At 35.1% G+C, this 19,362-nt stretch overlaps 1 protein-coding gene across 2 annotated transcripts; it reads left to right on the forward strand.

Moving 5' to 3' along the window:
* The first annotated feature begins 5,461 nt into the window (after positions 1-5,461).
* Positions 5,462-8,176, forward strand: LOC113274139 (F-box/kelch-repeat protein At3g06240-like). 2 transcript variants are annotated; one of them, XM_026523623.1, is made up of 3 exons: positions 5,462-5,812; positions 5,981-6,196; positions 6,840-8,176. In XM_026523623.1, the coding sequence occupies exon 3, from the start codon at positions 6,854-6,856 to the stop codon at positions 8,036-8,038; it is 1,185 nt and encodes a 394-aa protein (XP_026379408.1). In that variant the 5' UTR covers positions 5,462-5,812; positions 5,981-6,196; positions 6,840-6,853; the 3' UTR covers positions 8,039-8,176. The 2 variants fall into 2 exon arrangements, with proteins under 2 accessions (XP_026379408.1, XP_026379409.1); XM_026523624.1 differs by having other exon boundaries at positions 5,981-6,186.
* The last annotated feature ends 11,186 nt before the right edge of the window (positions 8,177-19,362 follow it).

Raw genomic sequence — 19,362 nt, forward strand, 5'->3', positions numbered from 1 at the left:
CTTGAGTAAGTATTGAATCGAGAAAGAGAGATATAACTCTTTGATATACTTTTATTAAGGTTGAGTCTGACTGACTAGTTGATTCTCTTAAAAGTATTTTGGTGTTAGTCCATACAAATTTCTAAGCGAAATATTGGGTGTGGTTGTTAGACCCCCTCTTTTTCAGTCTTCTAAGGATGTTTCAATGATTGAAATGAGAGTTTAGAACAATTAACCATGTCTGAATACAACACGGTATGCATACCTTGTACGCGGAATGTATTGTTATGATTCAGGTCCGGGAACTTTTTTGCGTACCTAGTATGCGAACGGTTTCACCTGAGTTGGGTCCGAGACGGCTGTTTAGGTACCTGGTTTGCGAACGGCTGGACAGGACAAGGTCCGGAGCTGTTGTTCGCTTTCCTGGTTTATGAACACAATGGTTTAAGTTCTAAAATCGGCTAAGTATGATTCTGATACTCGTGAACTAAACATTTATGAATTAAGGAATGCAATCTTTGCAAACCGTGTCTTAATGTTCATGAATTGATTCTTGTATAAGTACTTTGTACGATTACGAATCAATCTCATTTTGTTTCAATTTTTGCATATATATTTCTGTGAGATAATGAAAAATTGAACAACTCTATGTAAAACACTATTAGATTCATTAGATTATCTTTCATGTTTGATTGATTATCATATTTCATCTAGAAGTGTTAGATGAATATGGTTAAGACAAAAGTGTTTATATGGCTAACTTCGGTTAACTGTTATTGAGCCAAGCCAATATATACGTTTAGGTACGGTTACCCATATCTAAATGAAGGTATATTTCATTTGTGTGTAACAAGCTAAGACCATCTAACGGTGGATATTAATTTCTTTATTTCTAAGCAGACTTAGCTTGAATCTTAAATCAGGATTTCATCTGACGATGGATATTTAATGCTTTGTTACTAAGCTATCTTAGCTTTGATTGTAAGCAACCCTGATTTGAAAGACTATATAAGGGATACTAGCAAATGGAAAACCTAATCCTGACACTTTCATGTGTCCTAGTTGCGTACTAGAGTCGATTCTCCTTTAACCTAGGTTTTTCCAAAACCATATTAGGTTAATTAACGACTTGAAGACTTCATTTGGGATTCGTGAAGCCAGATCCAACTATTTTCTCTGTAGTTGCATATTCTGATCTTACTTGTTTTATCGTATTGAGTACTATCTTCTCCAAGATTTGCTTGATATTTATCTCCGATAGGTAAGATATAAAAAGTATCGCAAAGTTCTTCGTCTCAGACTTTTTGATTCCGCATTAACTTCTTCTACCACCATATAGTTAAGTTATTGTGAGGTGATTGATATTTCTAGGATGCTCTTTGGGAGTATAAGACTGGATTATCAATTGGTTCATGTTCACCTTTATTTATCATAAGACGGAACAAAAACTGCAAATGTACTTCTGTGGGAGATAGATTTATCTATCAAAATAAACTTATTTGTAGGAGACATATTTGTTTATACGATTTCGACTTTGGGTCGTAACAACTCTTAGTTGAGGGTGAGATAACCTAAGGGAATCAAGTGCGCAGAATCTGGCGTGGTTCTAGAGGCATAAGGAACGCGACTATACCTTAATCGGTGTGAGATTTGGTTAGGGATCAACTATATTCCAGTCCGGAGTTAACTTCTACTAGGCTAGTGTCTGTAGTGTCTTAACACAGTGTGGTGTTCAAATACGGACTAGGTCCCGAGGTTTTTCTATATTTGTCATTTCCTCGTTAACAAAATTTCTGGTGTCCATGTTATTTCTTTTCTGAATTATATTTTTTTATATAATTGAAATATCACAGGTTGTGCGTAGTTCAATCAGTTGATAAATCCGACCTTGTTTGATGGATATAACTTTATTGACACTTGGACATTGGTCTTTGGTACCATCCAAGTTAATTCTCATATCAATCAGGCACACGGATTTTTATCTGTTCGATTTGTTGATTGCATTGAGAAATAGAGATAAAACTCTTTGATATTTTAAGTTGGTGCTCTCGGAATTATATTGGAGTTTAGTCCATACAGATTGCCGAACGAATTATTGGGTGTGGTTTTTATACTCCCGCTTTTTCAAAAAGGTTTTATGAACTGAGGAACCGGTAAAGTCTTAAGGTTTCCGAACCATTTTGCAAACTGAAAAAGTTCTGTCAACTCCGTGTTGATAGGATAAAATTGGGAAGGAGAAGATAGTCCAAGCCAGAACAAGCCCAACCCCCTTAGAGGTAAGAGAGAAGGGGTAAATTAAGAGTGAGTTTCTAAGTATCCTTTATTTCCTTTTATAACAATCTTTCTATGAGTAAGTACACATAAAACTAATATATTTCAAAACTACCACTTCCATTTTCCCAAGCTAGGTATGAAACTAAAGAAAAAAAGCCTTTAGGCTTGGGATGGAGCCCAGCTCTTTCATTCCTTTCCTTTTCGGGTTAGGATCATCCATTATCCCATGGATTGGGTCTAGTCCCCAAGTCTTCATCTCTTAATGGGAAATCTTAAAAGGTTAAGGGGATCCCTCTTTTCAAGGATAATTATTTTCATGTATCAACACTCCAGAACTCATTTTTGCACCAAAGTTTGCAAACCGGTACGTGAACTATAAAAGTTCTATCAACTCCGGAACTCGATTTTGCTCAAAATTTTGCAAACCGGTCCGCGTACCATGACTTAGCCGATTCACGAACAACTTATGTATTTGTACTTTGTGTATTTACCAACTATGTCGATTATGATTCAATTGCGATTAAATTATTTCTATAAGATAATTTGCATTTGATTAGTTCTATATAATAACACTATACTTATTTGATCACATGATTGTGACTCAATATGAATGTCTTTGTGTTCATGAAAATGAGTGTTAAGCTTTTAAGTTCAAATCGGCTAGTTTCGGATAACCATGTTGGACATAGTCTTTGTACACGGTTCGGTTACGGTTTACCTAACTAGAGTGTATATCTTGTTTATGTGAATAATACGCAATGTTTTCATCTAACGGTGAATATTGTTTGCTTGGTTCCAAAGCTATCTTATCTTAAACCTAAAGCAACTTATTCTTTGAATGTATATATAAGGAGAACTCTTGGCAACTGGGATCTTTGATTCCTGTCACTATTTTTTGGTGTGTCCTAGTTGTATCTAGAGTCGTCCTCTCCAAAAACCCTTTTAGGTTTGACGACTATCAGAGACTTCATTTGGATTCGTGAAGCCAGGTCCAGTTATTTTTTTATCTTGATAACTTGAGTATCCTGATCTTGTTCAATTGTTGATTTATCACTTGAACAAGATAGATAGAAATCAAAAAGTTCTCTCCGTCTCAACTTTGTGATTATGCAAGTTTTATACTAGGATGCAACTTTGAATAATAATCTAGGTTGCACTTCGGGTTGCATAAGTCCGGATTTTGAGGATAGCTAGAGTTTTGGCAAATTGTTATCGGTTTCCATCACCTTGATCATACGTTTGATATGATCATCTATTTCGATCGTAAATAAGAAAATCAATTATAGATTTAATTTGTGGGAGACAGATTTGGTTTAAATTCTTCAATTGAGTTGAAGCAACTCTTAGTTGCTGTGATGTCATCTACGGGAATCGATTGAGCGGAGTCCGGGTGGGATTCTATAGGCGTAAGGAGCGCGATTGTACCTTAATCGGTGGAATACCTTTTAGGGATCAACTACATTCCAGACCGAAGTTAATTCGTAGTAGGCTAGTGTCTGTAGCGGCTTAATACAATTTGGTGTTCAATCTGGACTAGGTATCGGGGTTTTTCTGCATTTGCGGTTTCCTCGTTAACAAAATTTCTGATGTCTGTGTTATTTATTTTTTCGCGTTATATTGCTTATCTTTATAATTGAATATCACAGGTTGTGTGTTGATCAATCACAGTAGATAGGTCCGTCCTAGTTTGTTGGATAAGGCTTGATTGATCCTTGGATATTGGTCTTTGGTACCTTCCAAGAACTCTCTTTGTAATTAGGTTCACGGATTCAACTCTCTAAACGTTACAATCACAAGAGAGATAGAGATATAACTTTAGACACTTTCCTTGATTGAGTTTTTACTCTCGGAGTTGTGTTGAGTTTGTCCATACATATTGGCTATGAAAAAGTTGATGGTGTATTTTGGTACCCTATTATTTTCAACTAGTATATTTTTTATGAACTCATTTATCTGAATAAGGTATTTGATTGATCCATACACTTAACATAAATTCCGTTTAGAAAACTAGCGGTGAGCACTCTACTGCTCACCTCAACACAATTAACCCAAAAGGCGTTAGGACTCAAAAAGAAACTTACCCAAAAGGCTTTTGGGAACAAAATATACAACAAAAAATCAAATGAATCTAAAGTGTGAAACATCTAAAATCTCAGTTCTAGTATCGAAAGCAGGTCTATAGCTGAACCTTAAGATATTACCTCTACCAATCAAAGCTCCCTTTTTCGCAAGACAGTCTGACGAGAAGTTAACTAAAACAATATTAAAAGTCAATCTAGAAAGGATAATAAAATGTTGAAATTTAAGAAGGTTTAATTTATAATTTTTACGTGATAGAGTGAAAATTATGTGGTAAAAGAAAAATATAGCAGCATTATGACTTAAAATCAGAAATGGCTAGTCTTAAGTCTGATCTATGTAACAGAGATTTATACAACATGGTTATTTGTTGGAAAAGTGTTATGCAGTTTTTGTTTCTGTTTCTAGGAAATAACTACGATGTGATAAATAGAAAATTAACAAAGTGAAGTTAGAAAACTTATCGGTTTGGTTGATCAGGACGAGGATCACTCTTTCCTTGAGGACTAATACGTCATTGAGCAAGGTGCTTACAGTTTTCGGATGTGACCTTCCAAGATACAATGATCACGCCTTATAGTAAGTAGCACTGCAATATTATTAGGCCAACGAATTGACGAATCACTACACTCTTCAAAACACAAGGGATACCAAATATACTCATATTTTTTCATTCGACAACCTGTATAGATAAATCTTAACAAATTTACAAGTAGACTAACTTAATGATCCTTGATAATATGTATAGATTTAATATCTCAACCTCTACTTAAACAATATGCATATGTACACAAGGTCCGTGAACCTGATTGTTAAACAGACTACTTAGACAATTTTAAATATTAATATCTAATATTCATCATACTTTTTTTAAGAAAAAACTACAAATACTCTCTGAATAAATAAATATTCATTTATTGATAAATAAATAACCTTGTTAAACGACTTGTTAAACGAGTATATTTTTCGGATTCCAAAAGCATTCCGGAGGTCAGCCTTTAACAAGTTGGTAGAAAAAGTGAGAATAATTTTTTTATTCAAAGTGCTAGAAGAAAACACTAAATTTTTAGCTAGTGTTTGCATTCCAAGTTCCAACCCAACTGTAACCAGCCCTAACAGTCTAGGCATACAAAGCTGTCAAGCTCCGGTCATTCACTAATAATCTTTCTTTATTTCTCTAAGTTTTTTAATGTCTTCTCTCTTGAAGTTGGGAATTTGGGGGAGATAATCAAATCAAATCCTCTCTTCCATTCAAATGCATCTTTCTTATCTTTTGGAGAGATCTAATGTTGAGTGGCATCTGGAGGGACTACTTGTGATTGCTCAACTCTCGAGTCTCTCTCTCCTAGGGTTAGGTCTTTGTTGCATTTTGGTAAGGAGAATCCAAAAAATGGATGATCATGGTTCTCTAAAAGTAGTCCCTCAGACGAACAGAGATTTAGTAGAACAAATGGAAAGGACTGGAGATGGCAACAAATTGGTCAGTACTGCTGCTTATAATCACCACAATCTGAACATTACAAGGGGATTTCATTTTTTTCCTTACTAGTTTTATTTTCTGCTAATTAGAAAGATTTCTATTTTTACCCACTTCATCTTTGTGATTATATTGATAAGCCACTGATGAGGATGCCATTGCCGGTGACAGCGATGATGGTGAAGCTGCTGAACCTGTTGTTACGAACAATGATATTGAAATGAAGACAGTGAGCTGGAATGATGATCCTCAAGAATTCAAAAATCTTTGCAAGCAGATATTCGATTCTTTCCCACAAGATCCGCACTATAAACCCCTTTTAATCTACAGTGGCAGTAGTATTAGAAAGGAAATGTAGTTATTGTCGAACGCCACAGGTAATCTCTGGTAAGCTGCATTGCTTATAATCTTTTCTATTTGAAATGTCATGTAGTTTTTCCTGGATTGAACTGATTTCTAGCCATGATTTTGGTAAATTGCACCTTAGTGTTCGTAGTCGAAAGAAAAACTCTCATGCTTTTGTAGTTGTGTTTCCAAGAGCAATACAATTTTCTATATAGAATTGTAGGTGGTCAGTGAACCTGGATGTAGCTAATTCAAGAGTCTCATACTCATCAATGCAGCATTTATCCATTCATGTTTCCAGTTGTCTTGACACCCTTTTGTGAGAATGGGATCCGCAAACTGAATATTGTGGACAGAAATAACCAAGTTTTGATAATTTTAATCAATTGAAATGTACGGTGAATGTAGATTGGGCAGTAAAGACTAAATATTTTTACGATCTTGGAAATTTAATAGCTGTCACGCCACCGTAGTTTTAGGTGTTGTGTAAGGAGAAGAAGAATCTGCGCATGCAGCGACGCGTATGGCTGACAATAAATCCTTAGATTGGTTGTTAAAATGAGATTTGTTGTTTACATCGAAATTTGGTTGTTTACATCGCCGTCTAGTTGTTTCCTTCTCTTCTTTGATAGAATTTTGGTTCACACTTCCCTTGAAACCTTACCTTCTCATTTTCACACTGTAGGAATCGGAGAATACATGGCACATATGTTAAGCCTTCCTGAAGAAATTCTTCTGGATATATTTCTAAGGTTAGCAGTGATGTCACTGTTACCATTAAGGTGTGTATGCAAGCGCTTAAAAACTCTACTTTATAGCTCTAAGTTTGTGAAAATGCATCTAAATTATAATGTCGAGAAAAACAACATTTGTGTTATGTTTAAAGACATCTGCAGTTGTGAACGCCTAGCAATTTATACAGTAAACAGTAATGCGTTAGCATCGTCATTGACCACATATGATTCATGTGATAAGGTTGTCGAGGTTGAACACCCAGTTATTCCTCCAGATTATGATTGCATTAGTATTTTGGGTTCTTGTGACGGTTTGTTGTGCATATCTGCTTGTGTATCTGGTCGTTATGATGCAGAAGTTACTTGCATATGGAACCCATCAACCGGAGAATACAAGAAATTACCTTCATCATTTAAGCACTTTCCCAACGAGGGCAGGAGTTTATACGGGTTTGGCTACGATACCAAGATTGACGACTACAAATTGGTAAAAGTTAGGGATTTCGATGGAAAAAGGGGTAGGTCCAAATTCAATGTCTATATGCTAGGATCAAACTCATGGAAAAGGTTTCAGCCCATACCTTACTGGTTTCGACCAAAGTTTCCTGGGGTGCTTGTTAATGGAAAACTTCATTGGTTAGGTGTTACAAGAGCTGACAACTCCAGTGTTATAGTTTCTCTGGATATCGGGAATGAGAAATTTGATGAGATGTCTTTACCAGAAGAACCTTTGGAGGCAAGGGAGGCTTTAAAATACGTGGGAGCATTAGAAGGGTGTCTTTGTATGATTTCTAATTCATATGATTTTATGCGTCTTGTTGATATTTGGGTAATGCAGGAATACGGAGTGATGAAATCTTGGAGCAAGCGTTTCAGGCTTACCCAAGTATTTATTGCGCAAACGTATTTCACGCCTTTGTGGTCCTTCAGACATGGTGAGATTCTGTTTGAGACTAGTCAATGTTTAGTTTTATACAACACACACCATAACATAGTTAAGGTGCTAAAGCTCTGTGAAGATTCACATTTTCCACGAATAGAATGGGCAGAGAATTATGTCTGTAGTCTAGTTCCAGTCAAATCTAATGTTTTTGTGGAGCGTAAGAAAAGCACGACGAAACCAGTAGCAACATGGGTGGTAAAAGATTAGCGACTCTGCAATTGAAATGTATTTTTTTTTTTCTTTTTTTGTGTGTTTGCTCAATTTTGGGCACTTCTCAATTTCACAAGTAATGTTATTCTAAACATCTTGTTCTTAAAATTTTGGATTACAATTATGTCACTGATTTCGATATGATTCAATTGCCATTACCAATCTTGTTTATTTGATACGCACTTTGTTACTGCTATCCTTTGCACTATCTATTACATTACAAATCTTGTAGTGCCCAAAACCTCACAATTTTAGGCAGTACAACTGCATTTTCCACATAGGAAGATTATTCAGTTAAAGACTAATTCAAATTTAGATGGTCTGTGCCTAGAGGAGTATAAGTTGGCTCACAGGAGAGGATACTGGATAGGTATAGCAGGCGCAAAAGAGCTTGTTTATGGGAATGCAGTCTTCACAATTGGTTACAGTAGGAATGTTAAATGAGGTTGTGACATTGAAGGGACACGGTGCTGCTTGTGCAACAACTTGCCTGAAAGTGTGATGACATTTTATCGAACTGCTCAGTCTCATCATCTATCTGGAAAGATTTCACATCCAGAATGGACAGAGTGGCTCAATAAAACAACGATAAAATATTGGGCCTGGACTTAAGTCTCGGGTTGTACTTTTTTCTACTGAATGATCATAAAAACCAAACAAACTGCATTTTCCACATTTTTTGAGCAAACTTCCATCTTGACATGCAAATACTGCCACACCCATCAATAGGATTTTATTATTGAGTTCTGATTCCTTTCAACATTGCCGACTTAGCTCAGTGGTAGAGCGCGTGACTTTTAATCCCATGGTCAAGGGGAAGTTGTTTTTTTTTGCAGTTTGCATTTTAAGGTACGAAAGATCGGCATTGGTTTAGGATTCCGTTGAGTTGAAACCGTATATCTTTTGAAGAAATCTAGAGAGAGATACCTCCAAATCCACTAAATCTTGTAAACCCTATAACTCCCAAATATCCATATTAATCAAAATATGCAGCCCCTTTTATCTCATTACACAATATCATAGAGAGGTGGGCGATAAAATGACTAATCACAAGGAACAGATCACCCACCAGAAATTCAAAAAATTCGATATCATTCCACACGATCATACTTCTATCCATGATCATCGCTTATCACGAAATAATCAAACACCGTTTAGCCCCGAAACAGCTTCTTTAATAAAGAAAGAGTGGAAGAGACTGGAAAAAAGCCTTCCCGATTCGATCTACGTCAGGGCATATGAAGGAAGAATCGATCTACTTAGAGCTGTAGTCGTTGGACAAGCAGGTACACCTTATTACCAAGGTTTATTCTTTTATGATATTCAACTCACTTTGGGTTACCCAAATTCACCCCCAAATGTTGTTTCTCTTCTCACAGAAGGTAAACTGTTAAAACCTAGTAATGATATGATTTTCTATAGACCTCAACGGAGCAACAATAAGGATTTTAGTATACTAAAAGTATTACTAACGATTCATGAACATGTAGTTAGTACCGATTCTTACTATAACTACAAACTCACAAACCCTAGTCATAATCCATCAAATTATTATTTAATTACCCATTGGGTATGTGGCAGGAGAAGAAGTTTTTGAGTTACGATCAAGAAATGTTTCTTTTAAATTGTAAAACCATGTTGGGTGTTCTTGATAAGCCATATAAACATTTTGAAGAGTTTGTTGTTCAACATTTTCGTGACCATGCAAAAAGTATATTGATCGCTGCTCAGGGTTATATTGATGACGAAGGTCGATCGAGGGTTTCCAAGTTTGTTGATGACGATCATTCCATACAAATTGTCAAGCCTAGAATCAAAGATGAACTGGAAGAATATCGAAAATCCATGAGCATTACTTATGTGAAGCTTATAAAGGCATTTATAAAAAATGGGTTCCTGATTATTTAGAGTGTTACTACAATTTGAATGATGATATCCAAAAAGATGGTGGTGCAAAGAAGAAGACATGCAATCCATTCGAACCTTTGATTTTAATTGTATCAGTGCCAATTATATATTGGCTTGTATGTTTTTTGGAACGGCAGGAAATCCTAGTTTGATATAGAGTTTTTCTAATGATTGGAGTACATATTGACTTTTTTATTTTATTTTATTGATGGGACGATTGTTTTATTCTTTTTCTTTTTTCTTTTTTTTTTCTTTCCTAAAGCATGAAAATATATTAGACTACTATGGGCTATTTCATGAGGGGGTTTTTTTTCCCGGAAAAGAGGATAACCTCGGTAGATATATTGATACAGCCGATTTAGGAAATCGGAAACCTTACATGATTTTTTCAAGAATACAACAGAGTCATTCAATTTATAGTATCTCCACCAATTCTTGCCTAACAATTCTATCTTTTCAGACCTAAAAACAGTTTCAGATGACCTTCTTCTCTCTCGCAAAGGAGAGGAACAAACAATCAGGGCCAAACTGATTTTGAAACAATATCAGTATGTATCAATGCACTAGGAAATGACTGGATCAAATCCAACCCAATGTTCATCAGAACATGTAAATAACATGAACTGGGGTTTTTTAAATTTTGATTGCATAAGGAAATCAGGGTAACAGTGACCCAACTAACAGTAACAGTATCTAAAACGTAAGCCATATAAACATTTTGAAGAGTTTGTTGTTCAACATTTTCGTGACCATGCAAAAAGTATATTGATTGCTGCTCAGGGTTATATTGATGACGAAGGTCGATCGAGGGTTTCGAAGTTTGTTGATGACGATCATTCCATACAAATTGTCAATCCTAGAATCAAAGATGAACTGGAAGAATATCGAAAATCCATGAGCATTACTTATGTGAAGCTTATAAAGGCATTTATAAAGAATGGGTCTCCTGATTATTTAGAGTGTTACTACAATTTGAATGATGATATCCAAAAAGATGGTGGTGCAAAGAAGAAGACATGCAATCCATTCGAACCTTTGATTTTAATTGTATCAGTGCCAATTATATATTGGCTTGTATGTTTTTTGGAGCGCCAGGAAATCCTAGTTTGATATAGAGTTTTTCTAATGAGTGGAGTATATATTGACTTTTTTATTTTATTGATGGGATGATTGTTTTATTTTTTTTATTTTTATTTTCCTGAAGCATGAAAATATATTAGACTACTATGGGCTATTACATGAGGGTTTTTTTTTCCTGGAAAAGAGGATAACCTCAGTAGATATATTGATACAGCCGATTTAGGAAATCGGAAACCTTACATGATTTTTTCAAGAATACAACAGAGTCATTCAATTTGTAGTATCTCCACCAATTCTTGCCTAACAATTCTATCTTTTCAGACCTAAAAACAGTTTCAGATGACCTTCTTCTCTCTCGCAAAGGAGAGGAACAAGCAACCAGGGCCAAACTGATTTTGAAACAATATCAGTATGTATCAATGCACTAGGAAATGACTGGATCAAATCCAACCCAATGTTCATCAGAACATGTAAATAACATGAACTTGGGTTTTTTAAATTTTGATTGCATAAGGAAATCAGGGTAACAGTGACCCAACTAACAGTAACAGTATCTAAAACGTAATCAAAGTGTCTTGAGTAACAGTAGTATCCAAAGTGTCTTGAGTAACGGTAGAAATCTGATTCGTTCTTTAAGAATCTGAATCGGAACAAATCAGGCTGACTCGGCATTGGAGATGTGGTAACAATTATAGTGACTGAAAAACTTGATGTTGATCTTGATAAACAGTTTGCTGCTCTCTTGGTTTCCAATCCCTGGGTTTTTGTTATGCCTTTTGCTGCTGGTGGAAGAAGTTTTTGAAATAGATCCGAAAGTATACCAAACTTGCTCCAAATCATCATAACATCACCAGTGTGGATAACAAACATTAAATCATAAACAACAACCCAGAAAATTACATCTAAAGGAAAAATCAAATAATTTCATCCAGAAAGAACTCCCTTAATCTAGTACTGAAATTATGATTAATAGCACAAACAAGCCGAGATCTGAGAATCAATCGATTTGCTAAACACCCTAGCACGTAAGAGAAAAGTAAATCTAAAACAGAGAAACCCATCATCTTAACATCACCAAACTCAGAAAAAAATATTAAGTCTGCTTTGATTTGGAGAAGTCGGTGAAAGTACTGAAGATGTTGGTGAAGTTTGGTTTGGATCACAAATCTGTGTTGCTGAAGATGATATGTTTCTGGTTCTTCTCTGGCAAACATATCTGATCCATAGATCCATAAAACCAACAACAAACCCAAAAACAAATCAAAAACAAACCCTAAATACAGACCTTTCTCGGTGAAAAGTAGATGACAGATTAAAGGTTAGAAACTAGATTAAACTGGTGAAAAGTAGTTTGGGGTGGTTGGTTGAGAAAGCTTTTTTCACATTTAGGACACATGAGGGTATATGATACCCTAAGATTTATCAGTTACATGAGGGTATCTGATACCCTAAGATGTATCAGTTACAACATCATATTGGAGCAGAGTGTGAATAACAGTCTTCTGATTGAAGTTGCATCGGTGGAGGATGTTGGAGTCAAAGTCGAAGATCGAATGACCTTCAGTCAATGAAACTGAAGGAAGTTGCTAGTGTCCACAAGAATTTAGTTTATGGGAGAGGGGTTCGATGCAACTGAAGGAAGTTCCTAGATAGGCATTTTCGAGACCATGCAAAAAGTATATTGATTTCTGCTCAGGGTTATATTGATGACGAAGGTCGATCAAGGGTTTCTAAGTTTGTTGATGACTATCATTCCATACAATTTGTCAAGCCTAGAATCAAAGATGAACTGGAAGAATATCGAAAATCCATGAGCATTACTTATGTGAAGCTTATAAAGGAATTTATAAAGAATGGGTCTCCTGATTATTTAGAGTGTTACTACAATTTGAATGATGATATCCAAAAAGATGGTGGTGCAAAGAAGAAGACATGCAATCCATTCGAACCTTTGATTTTAATTGTATCAGTGCCAATTATATATTGGCTTGTATGTTTTTTGGAGCGCCAGGAAATCCTAGTTTGATATAGAGTTTTTCTAATGATTGGAGTATATATTGACTTTTTTATTTTATTTTATTGATGGGACGATTGTTTTATTTATTTTTTTTATTTTATTTTTCCTGAAGCATGAAAATATATTAGACTACTATGGGCTATTACTTGAGGGTTTTTTTTTTCCTGGAAAAGAGGATAACCTCAGTAGATATATTGATACAGCCGATTTAGGAAATCGGAAACCTTACATGATTTTTTCAAGAATACAACAGAGTCATTCAATTTGTAGTATCTCCACCAATTCTTGCCTAACAATTCTATCTTTTCAGACCTAAAAACAGTTTCAGATGACCTTCTTCTCTCTCGCAAAGGAGAGGAACAAACAACCAGGGCCAAACTGATTTTGAAACAATATCAGTATGTATCAATGCACTAGGAAATGACTGGATCAAATCCAACCCAATGTTCATCAGAACATGTAAATAACATGAACTGGGGTTTTTTAAATTTTGATTGCATAAGGAAATCAGGGTAACAGTGACCCAACTAACAGTAACAGTATCTAAAACGTAAGCCATATAAACATTTTGAAGAGTTTGTTGTTCAACATTTTCGTGACCATGCAAAAAGTATATTGATTGCTTCTCAGGGTTATATTGATGACGAAGGTCGATCGAGGGTTTCGAAGTTTGTTGATGACGATCATTCCATACAAATTGTCAAGCCTAGAATCAAAGATGAACTGGAAGAATATCGAAAATCCATGAGCATTACTTATGTGAAGCTTATAAAGGCATTTATAAAGAATGGGTCTCCTGATTATTTAGAGTGTTACTACAATTTGAATGATGATATCCAAAAAGATGGTGGTGCAAAGAAGAAGACATGCAATCCATTCGAACCTTTGATTTTAATTGTATAAGTGCCAATTATATATTGGCTTGTATGTTTTTTGGAGCGCCAGGAAATCCTAGTTTGATATAGAGTTTTTCTAATGATTGGAGAACATATTGACTTTTTTATTTTATTTTATTGATGGGACGATTGTTTTATTCTTTTTCTTTTTTCTTTTTTTTTCCCTAAAGCATGAAAATATATTAGACTACTATGGGCTATTTCATGAGGGTTTTTTTTTCCCAGAAAAGAGGATAACCTCGGTAGATATATTGATACAGACGATTTAGGAAATCAGAAACCTTACATGATTTTTTAAAGAATACAACAGAGTCATTCAATTTGTAGTATCTCCACCAATTCTTGCCTAACAATTCTATCTTTTCAGACCTAAAAACAGTTTCAGATGACCTTCTTCTCTCTTGCAAAGGAGAGGAACAAGCAACCAGGGCCAAACTGATTTTGAAACAATATCAGTATGTATCAATGCACTAGGAAATGACTGGATCAAATCCAACCCAATGTTCATCAGAACATGTAAATAACATGAACTGGGGTTTTTTAAATTTTGATTGCATAAGGAAATCAGGGTAACAGTGACCCAACTAACAGTAACAGTATCTAAAACGTAATCAAAGTTTCTTGAGTAACAGTAGTATCCAAAGTGTCTTGAGTAACGGTAGAAATCTGATTCCTTCTTTAAGAATCTGAATCGGAACAAATCAGGCTCACTCGGCATTGGAGATGTGGTAACAATTATAGTGACTGAAAAACTTGATGTTGATCTTGATAAACAGTTTGCTGCTATCTTGGTTTCCAATTCCTGGGTTGTTGTTATGCCTTTTGCTGCTGGTGGAAGAAGTTTTTGAAACAGATCCGAAAGTATACCAAACTTGCTCCAAATCATCATAACATCACCAGTGTGGATAACAAACATTAAATCATAAACAACAACCCAGAAAATTACATCTAAAGGAAAAATCAAATAATTTCATCCAGAAAGAACTCCCTTAATCTAGTACTGAAATTATGATTAATAGCACAAACAAGCCGAGATCTGAGAATCAATTGATTTGCTAAAAACCCTAGCACGTAAGAGAAAAGTAAATCTAAAACAGAGAAACCCATCATCTTAACATCACCAAACTCAGAAAAAAATATTAAGTATGCTTTGATTTGGAGAAGTCGGTGAAAGTACTGAAGATGTTGGTGAAGTTTGGTTTGGATCACAAATCTGTGTTGCTGAAGATGATATGTTTCTGGTTCTTCTCTGGAAAACATATCTGATCCATAGATCCATAAAACCAACAACAAACCCAAAAACAAATCAAAAACAAACCCTAAATACAGACCTTTCTCGGTGAAAAGTAGAAGACAGATTAAAGGTTAGAAACTAGGTTAAACTGGTGAAAAGTAGTTTGGGGTGGTTGGTTGTGAAAGCTTTTTTCACATTTAGGCCACATGAGGGTATATGATACCCTAAGATTTATCAGTTACATGAGGGTATCTGATACCCTAAGATTTATCAGTTACAACATCATATTGGAGCAGAGTGTGAATAACATTCTTCTGATTGAAGTTGCATCGGTGGAGGATGTTGGAGTCAAAGTCGAAGATCGAATGACCTTCAGTCAATACAACTGAAGGAAGTTGCTAGTGTCCACAAGAATTTAGTTTATGGGAGAGGGGTTCGATGCAACTGAAGGAAGTTCCTAGATAGGCATTTTCGAGACCATGCAAAAAGTATATTGATTTCTGCTCAGGGTTATATTGATGACGAAGGTCGATCGAGGGTTTCTAAGTTTGTTGATGACTATCATTCCATACAATTTGTCAAGCCTAGAATCAAAGATGAACTGGAAGAATATCGAAAATCCATGAGCATTACTTATGTGAAGCTTATAAAGGCATTTATAAAGAATGGGTCTCCTGATTATTTAGAGTGTTACTACAATTTGAATGATGATATCCAAAAAGATGGTGGTGCAAAGAAGAAGACATGCAATCCATTCGAACCTTTGATTTTAATTGTATCAGTGCCAATTATATATTGGCTTGTATGTTTTTTGGAGCGCCAGGAAATCCTAGTTTGATATATAGTTTTTCTAATGAGTGGAGTATATATTGACTTTTTTATTTTATTGATGGGATGATTGTTTTATTTTTTTTATTTTTTTTTTCCTGAAGCATGAAAATATATTAGACTACTATGGGCTATTACATGAGGGTTTTTTTTTTCCTGGAAAAGAGGATAACCTCAGTAGATATATTGATACAGCCGATTTAGGAAATCGGAAACCTTACATGATTTTTTCAAGAATACAACAGAGTCATTCAATTTGTAGTATCTCCACCAATTCTTGCCTAACAATTCTATCTTTTCAGACCTAAAAACAGTTTCAGATGACCTTCTTCTCTCTCGCAAAGGAGGGGAACAAACAATCAGGGCCAAACTGATTTTGAAACAATATAAGTATGTATCAATGCACTAGGCAATGACTGGATCAAATCCAACCCAATGTTCATTAGAACATGTAAATAACATGAACTGGGGTTTTTTAAATTTTGATTGCATAAGGAAATCAGGGTAACAGTGACCCAACTAACAGTAACAGTATCTAAAACGTAAGCCATATAAACATTTTGAAGAGTTTGTTGTTCAACATTTTCGTGACCATGCAAAAAGTATATTGATTGCTGCTCAGGGTTATATTGATGACGAAGGTCGATCGAGGGTTTCGAAGTTTGTTGATGACGATCATTCCATACAAATTGTCAAGCCTAGAATCAAAGATGAACTGGAAGAATATCGAAAATCCATGAGCATTACTTATGTGAAGCTTATAAAGGCATTTATAAAGAATGGGTCTCCTGATTATTTAGAGTGTTACTACAATTTGAATGATGATATCCAAAAAGATGGTGGTGCAAAGAAGAAGACATACAATCCATTCGAACCTTTGATTTTAATTGTATAAGTGCCAATTATATATTGGCTTGTATGTTTTTTGGAGCGCTAGGAAATCCTAGTTTGATATAGAGTTTTTCTAATGATTGGAGTACATATTGACTTTTTTATTTTATTTTATTTTATTGATGGGACGATTGTTTTATTCTTTTTCTTTTTTCTTTTTTTTTCCCTAAAGAATGAAAATATATTAGACTACTATGGGCTATTTCATGAGGGTTTTTTTTTTTCCTGGAAAAGAGGATAACCTCGGTAGATATATTGATACAGCCGATTTAGGAAATCGGAAACCTTACATGATTTTTTCAAGAATACAACAGAGTCATTCAATTTGTAGTATCTCCACCAATTCTTGCCTAACAATTCTATCTTTTCAGACCTAAAAACAGTTTCAGATGACCTTCTTCTCTCTCGCAAAGGAGAGGAACAAGCAACCAGGACCAAACTTATTTTGAAACAATATCAGTATGTATCAATGCACTAGGAAATGACTGGATCAAATCCAACCCAATGTTCATCAGAACATGTAAATAACATGAACTGGGGTTTTTTAAATTTTGATTGCATAAGGAAATCAGGGTAACAGTGACCCAACTAACAGTAACAGTATCTAAAACGTAATCAAAGTGTCTTGAGTAACAGTAGTATCCAAAGTGTCTTGAGTAACGGTAGAAATCTGATTCGGTCTTTAAGAATCTGAATCGGAACAAATCAGGCTGACTCGGCATTGGAGATGTGGTAACAATTATAGTGACTGAAAAACTTGATGTTGATCTTGATAAACAGTTTGCTGCTGTCTTGGTTTCCAATTCCTGGGTTGTTGTTATGCCTTTTGCTGCTGGTGGAAGAAGTTTTTGAAATAGATCCGAAAGTATACCAAACTTGTTCCAAATCATCATAACATCACCAGTGTGGATAACAAACATTAAATCATAAACAACAACCCATAAAATTACATCTAAAGGAAAAATCAAATAATTTCATCCAGAAAGAACTCCCTTAATCTAGTACTGAAATTATGATTAATAGCACAAACAAGCCGAGATCTGAGAATCAATCGATTTGCTAAACACCCTAGCACGTAAGAGAAAAGTAAATCTAAAACAGAGAAACCCATCATCTTAACATCACCAAACTCAAAAAAAAATATTAAGTCTGCTTTGATTTGGAGAAGTCGGTGAAAGTACTGAAGATGTTGGTGAAGTTTGGTTTGGATCACAAATCAGTGTTGCTGAAGATGATATGTTTCTGGTTCTTCTCTGGCAAACATATCTGATCCATAGATCCATAAAACCAACAACAAACCCAAAAACAAATCAAAAACAAACCCTAAATACAGACCTTTCTCGGTGAACAGTAGAAGACAGATTAAAGGTTAGAAACTAGATTAAACTGGTGAAAAGTATTTTGGGGTGGTTGGTTGAGAAAGCTTTTTTCACATTTAGGCCACATGAGGGTATATGATACCCTAAGATTTATCAGTTACATGAGGGTATCTGATACCCTAAGATTTATCAGTTACAACATCATATTGGAGCAGAGTGTGAATAACAGTCTTCTGATTGAAGTTGCATCGGTGGAGGATGTTGGAGTCAAATTCGAAGATCGAATGATCTTCAGTCAATGCAACTGAAGGAAGTTGCTAGTGTCCACAAGAATTTAGTTTATGGGAGAGGGGTTCGATGCAACTGAAGGAAGTTCCTAGATAGGCATTTTCGTGACCATGCAAAAACTATATTGATTGCTGCTCAGGGTTATATTGATGACGAAGGTCGATCGAGGGTTTCTAAGTTTGTTGATGACGATCATTCCATACAAATTGTCAAGCCTAGAATCAAAGATGAACTGGAAGAATATCGAAAATCCATGAGCATTACTTATGTGAAGCTTATAAAGGCATTTATAAAGAATGGGTCTCCTGATTATTTAGATTGTTACTACAATTTGAATGATGATATCCAAAAAGATGGTGGTGCAAAGAAGAAGACATGCAATCCATTCGAACCTTTGATTTTAATTGTATCAGTGCCAATTATATATTGGCTTGTATGTTTTTTGGAGCGGCAGGAAATCCTAGTTTGATATAGAGTTTTTCTAATGATTGGAGTATATATTGACTTTTTTATTTTATTTTATTGATGGGACGATTGTTTTATTTTTTTATTTTTTTTTCCTGAAGCATGAAAATATATTAGACTACTATGGGCTATTACATGAGGGTTTTTTTTTTCCTGGAAAAGAGGATAACCTCAGTAGATATATTGATACAGCCGATTTAGGAAATCGGAAACCTTACATGATTTTTTCAAGAATACAACAGAGTCATTCAATTTGTAGTATCTCCACCAATTCATGCCTAACAATTCTATCTTTTCAGACCTAAAAACAGTTTCAGATGACCTTCTTCTCTCTCGCAAAGGAGAGGAACAAACAATCAGGGCCAAACTGATTTTGAAACAATATCAGTATGTAT

Source organism: Papaver somniferum, chromosome 4 (assembly GCF_003573695.1).
Source record: "Papaver somniferum cultivar HN1 chromosome 4, ASM357369v1, whole genome shotgun sequence".
Taxonomy (NCBI): domain Eukaryota; kingdom Viridiplantae; phylum Streptophyta; class Magnoliopsida; order Ranunculales; family Papaveraceae; genus Papaver; species Papaver somniferum.

Excerpts from the sequence above, each read along its gene's own strand:
- LOC113274139 (XM_026523623.1), top strand. The coding sequence starts at position 6,854 with ATGGCACATATGTTAAGCCTTCCTGAAGAAATTCTTCTGGATATATTT.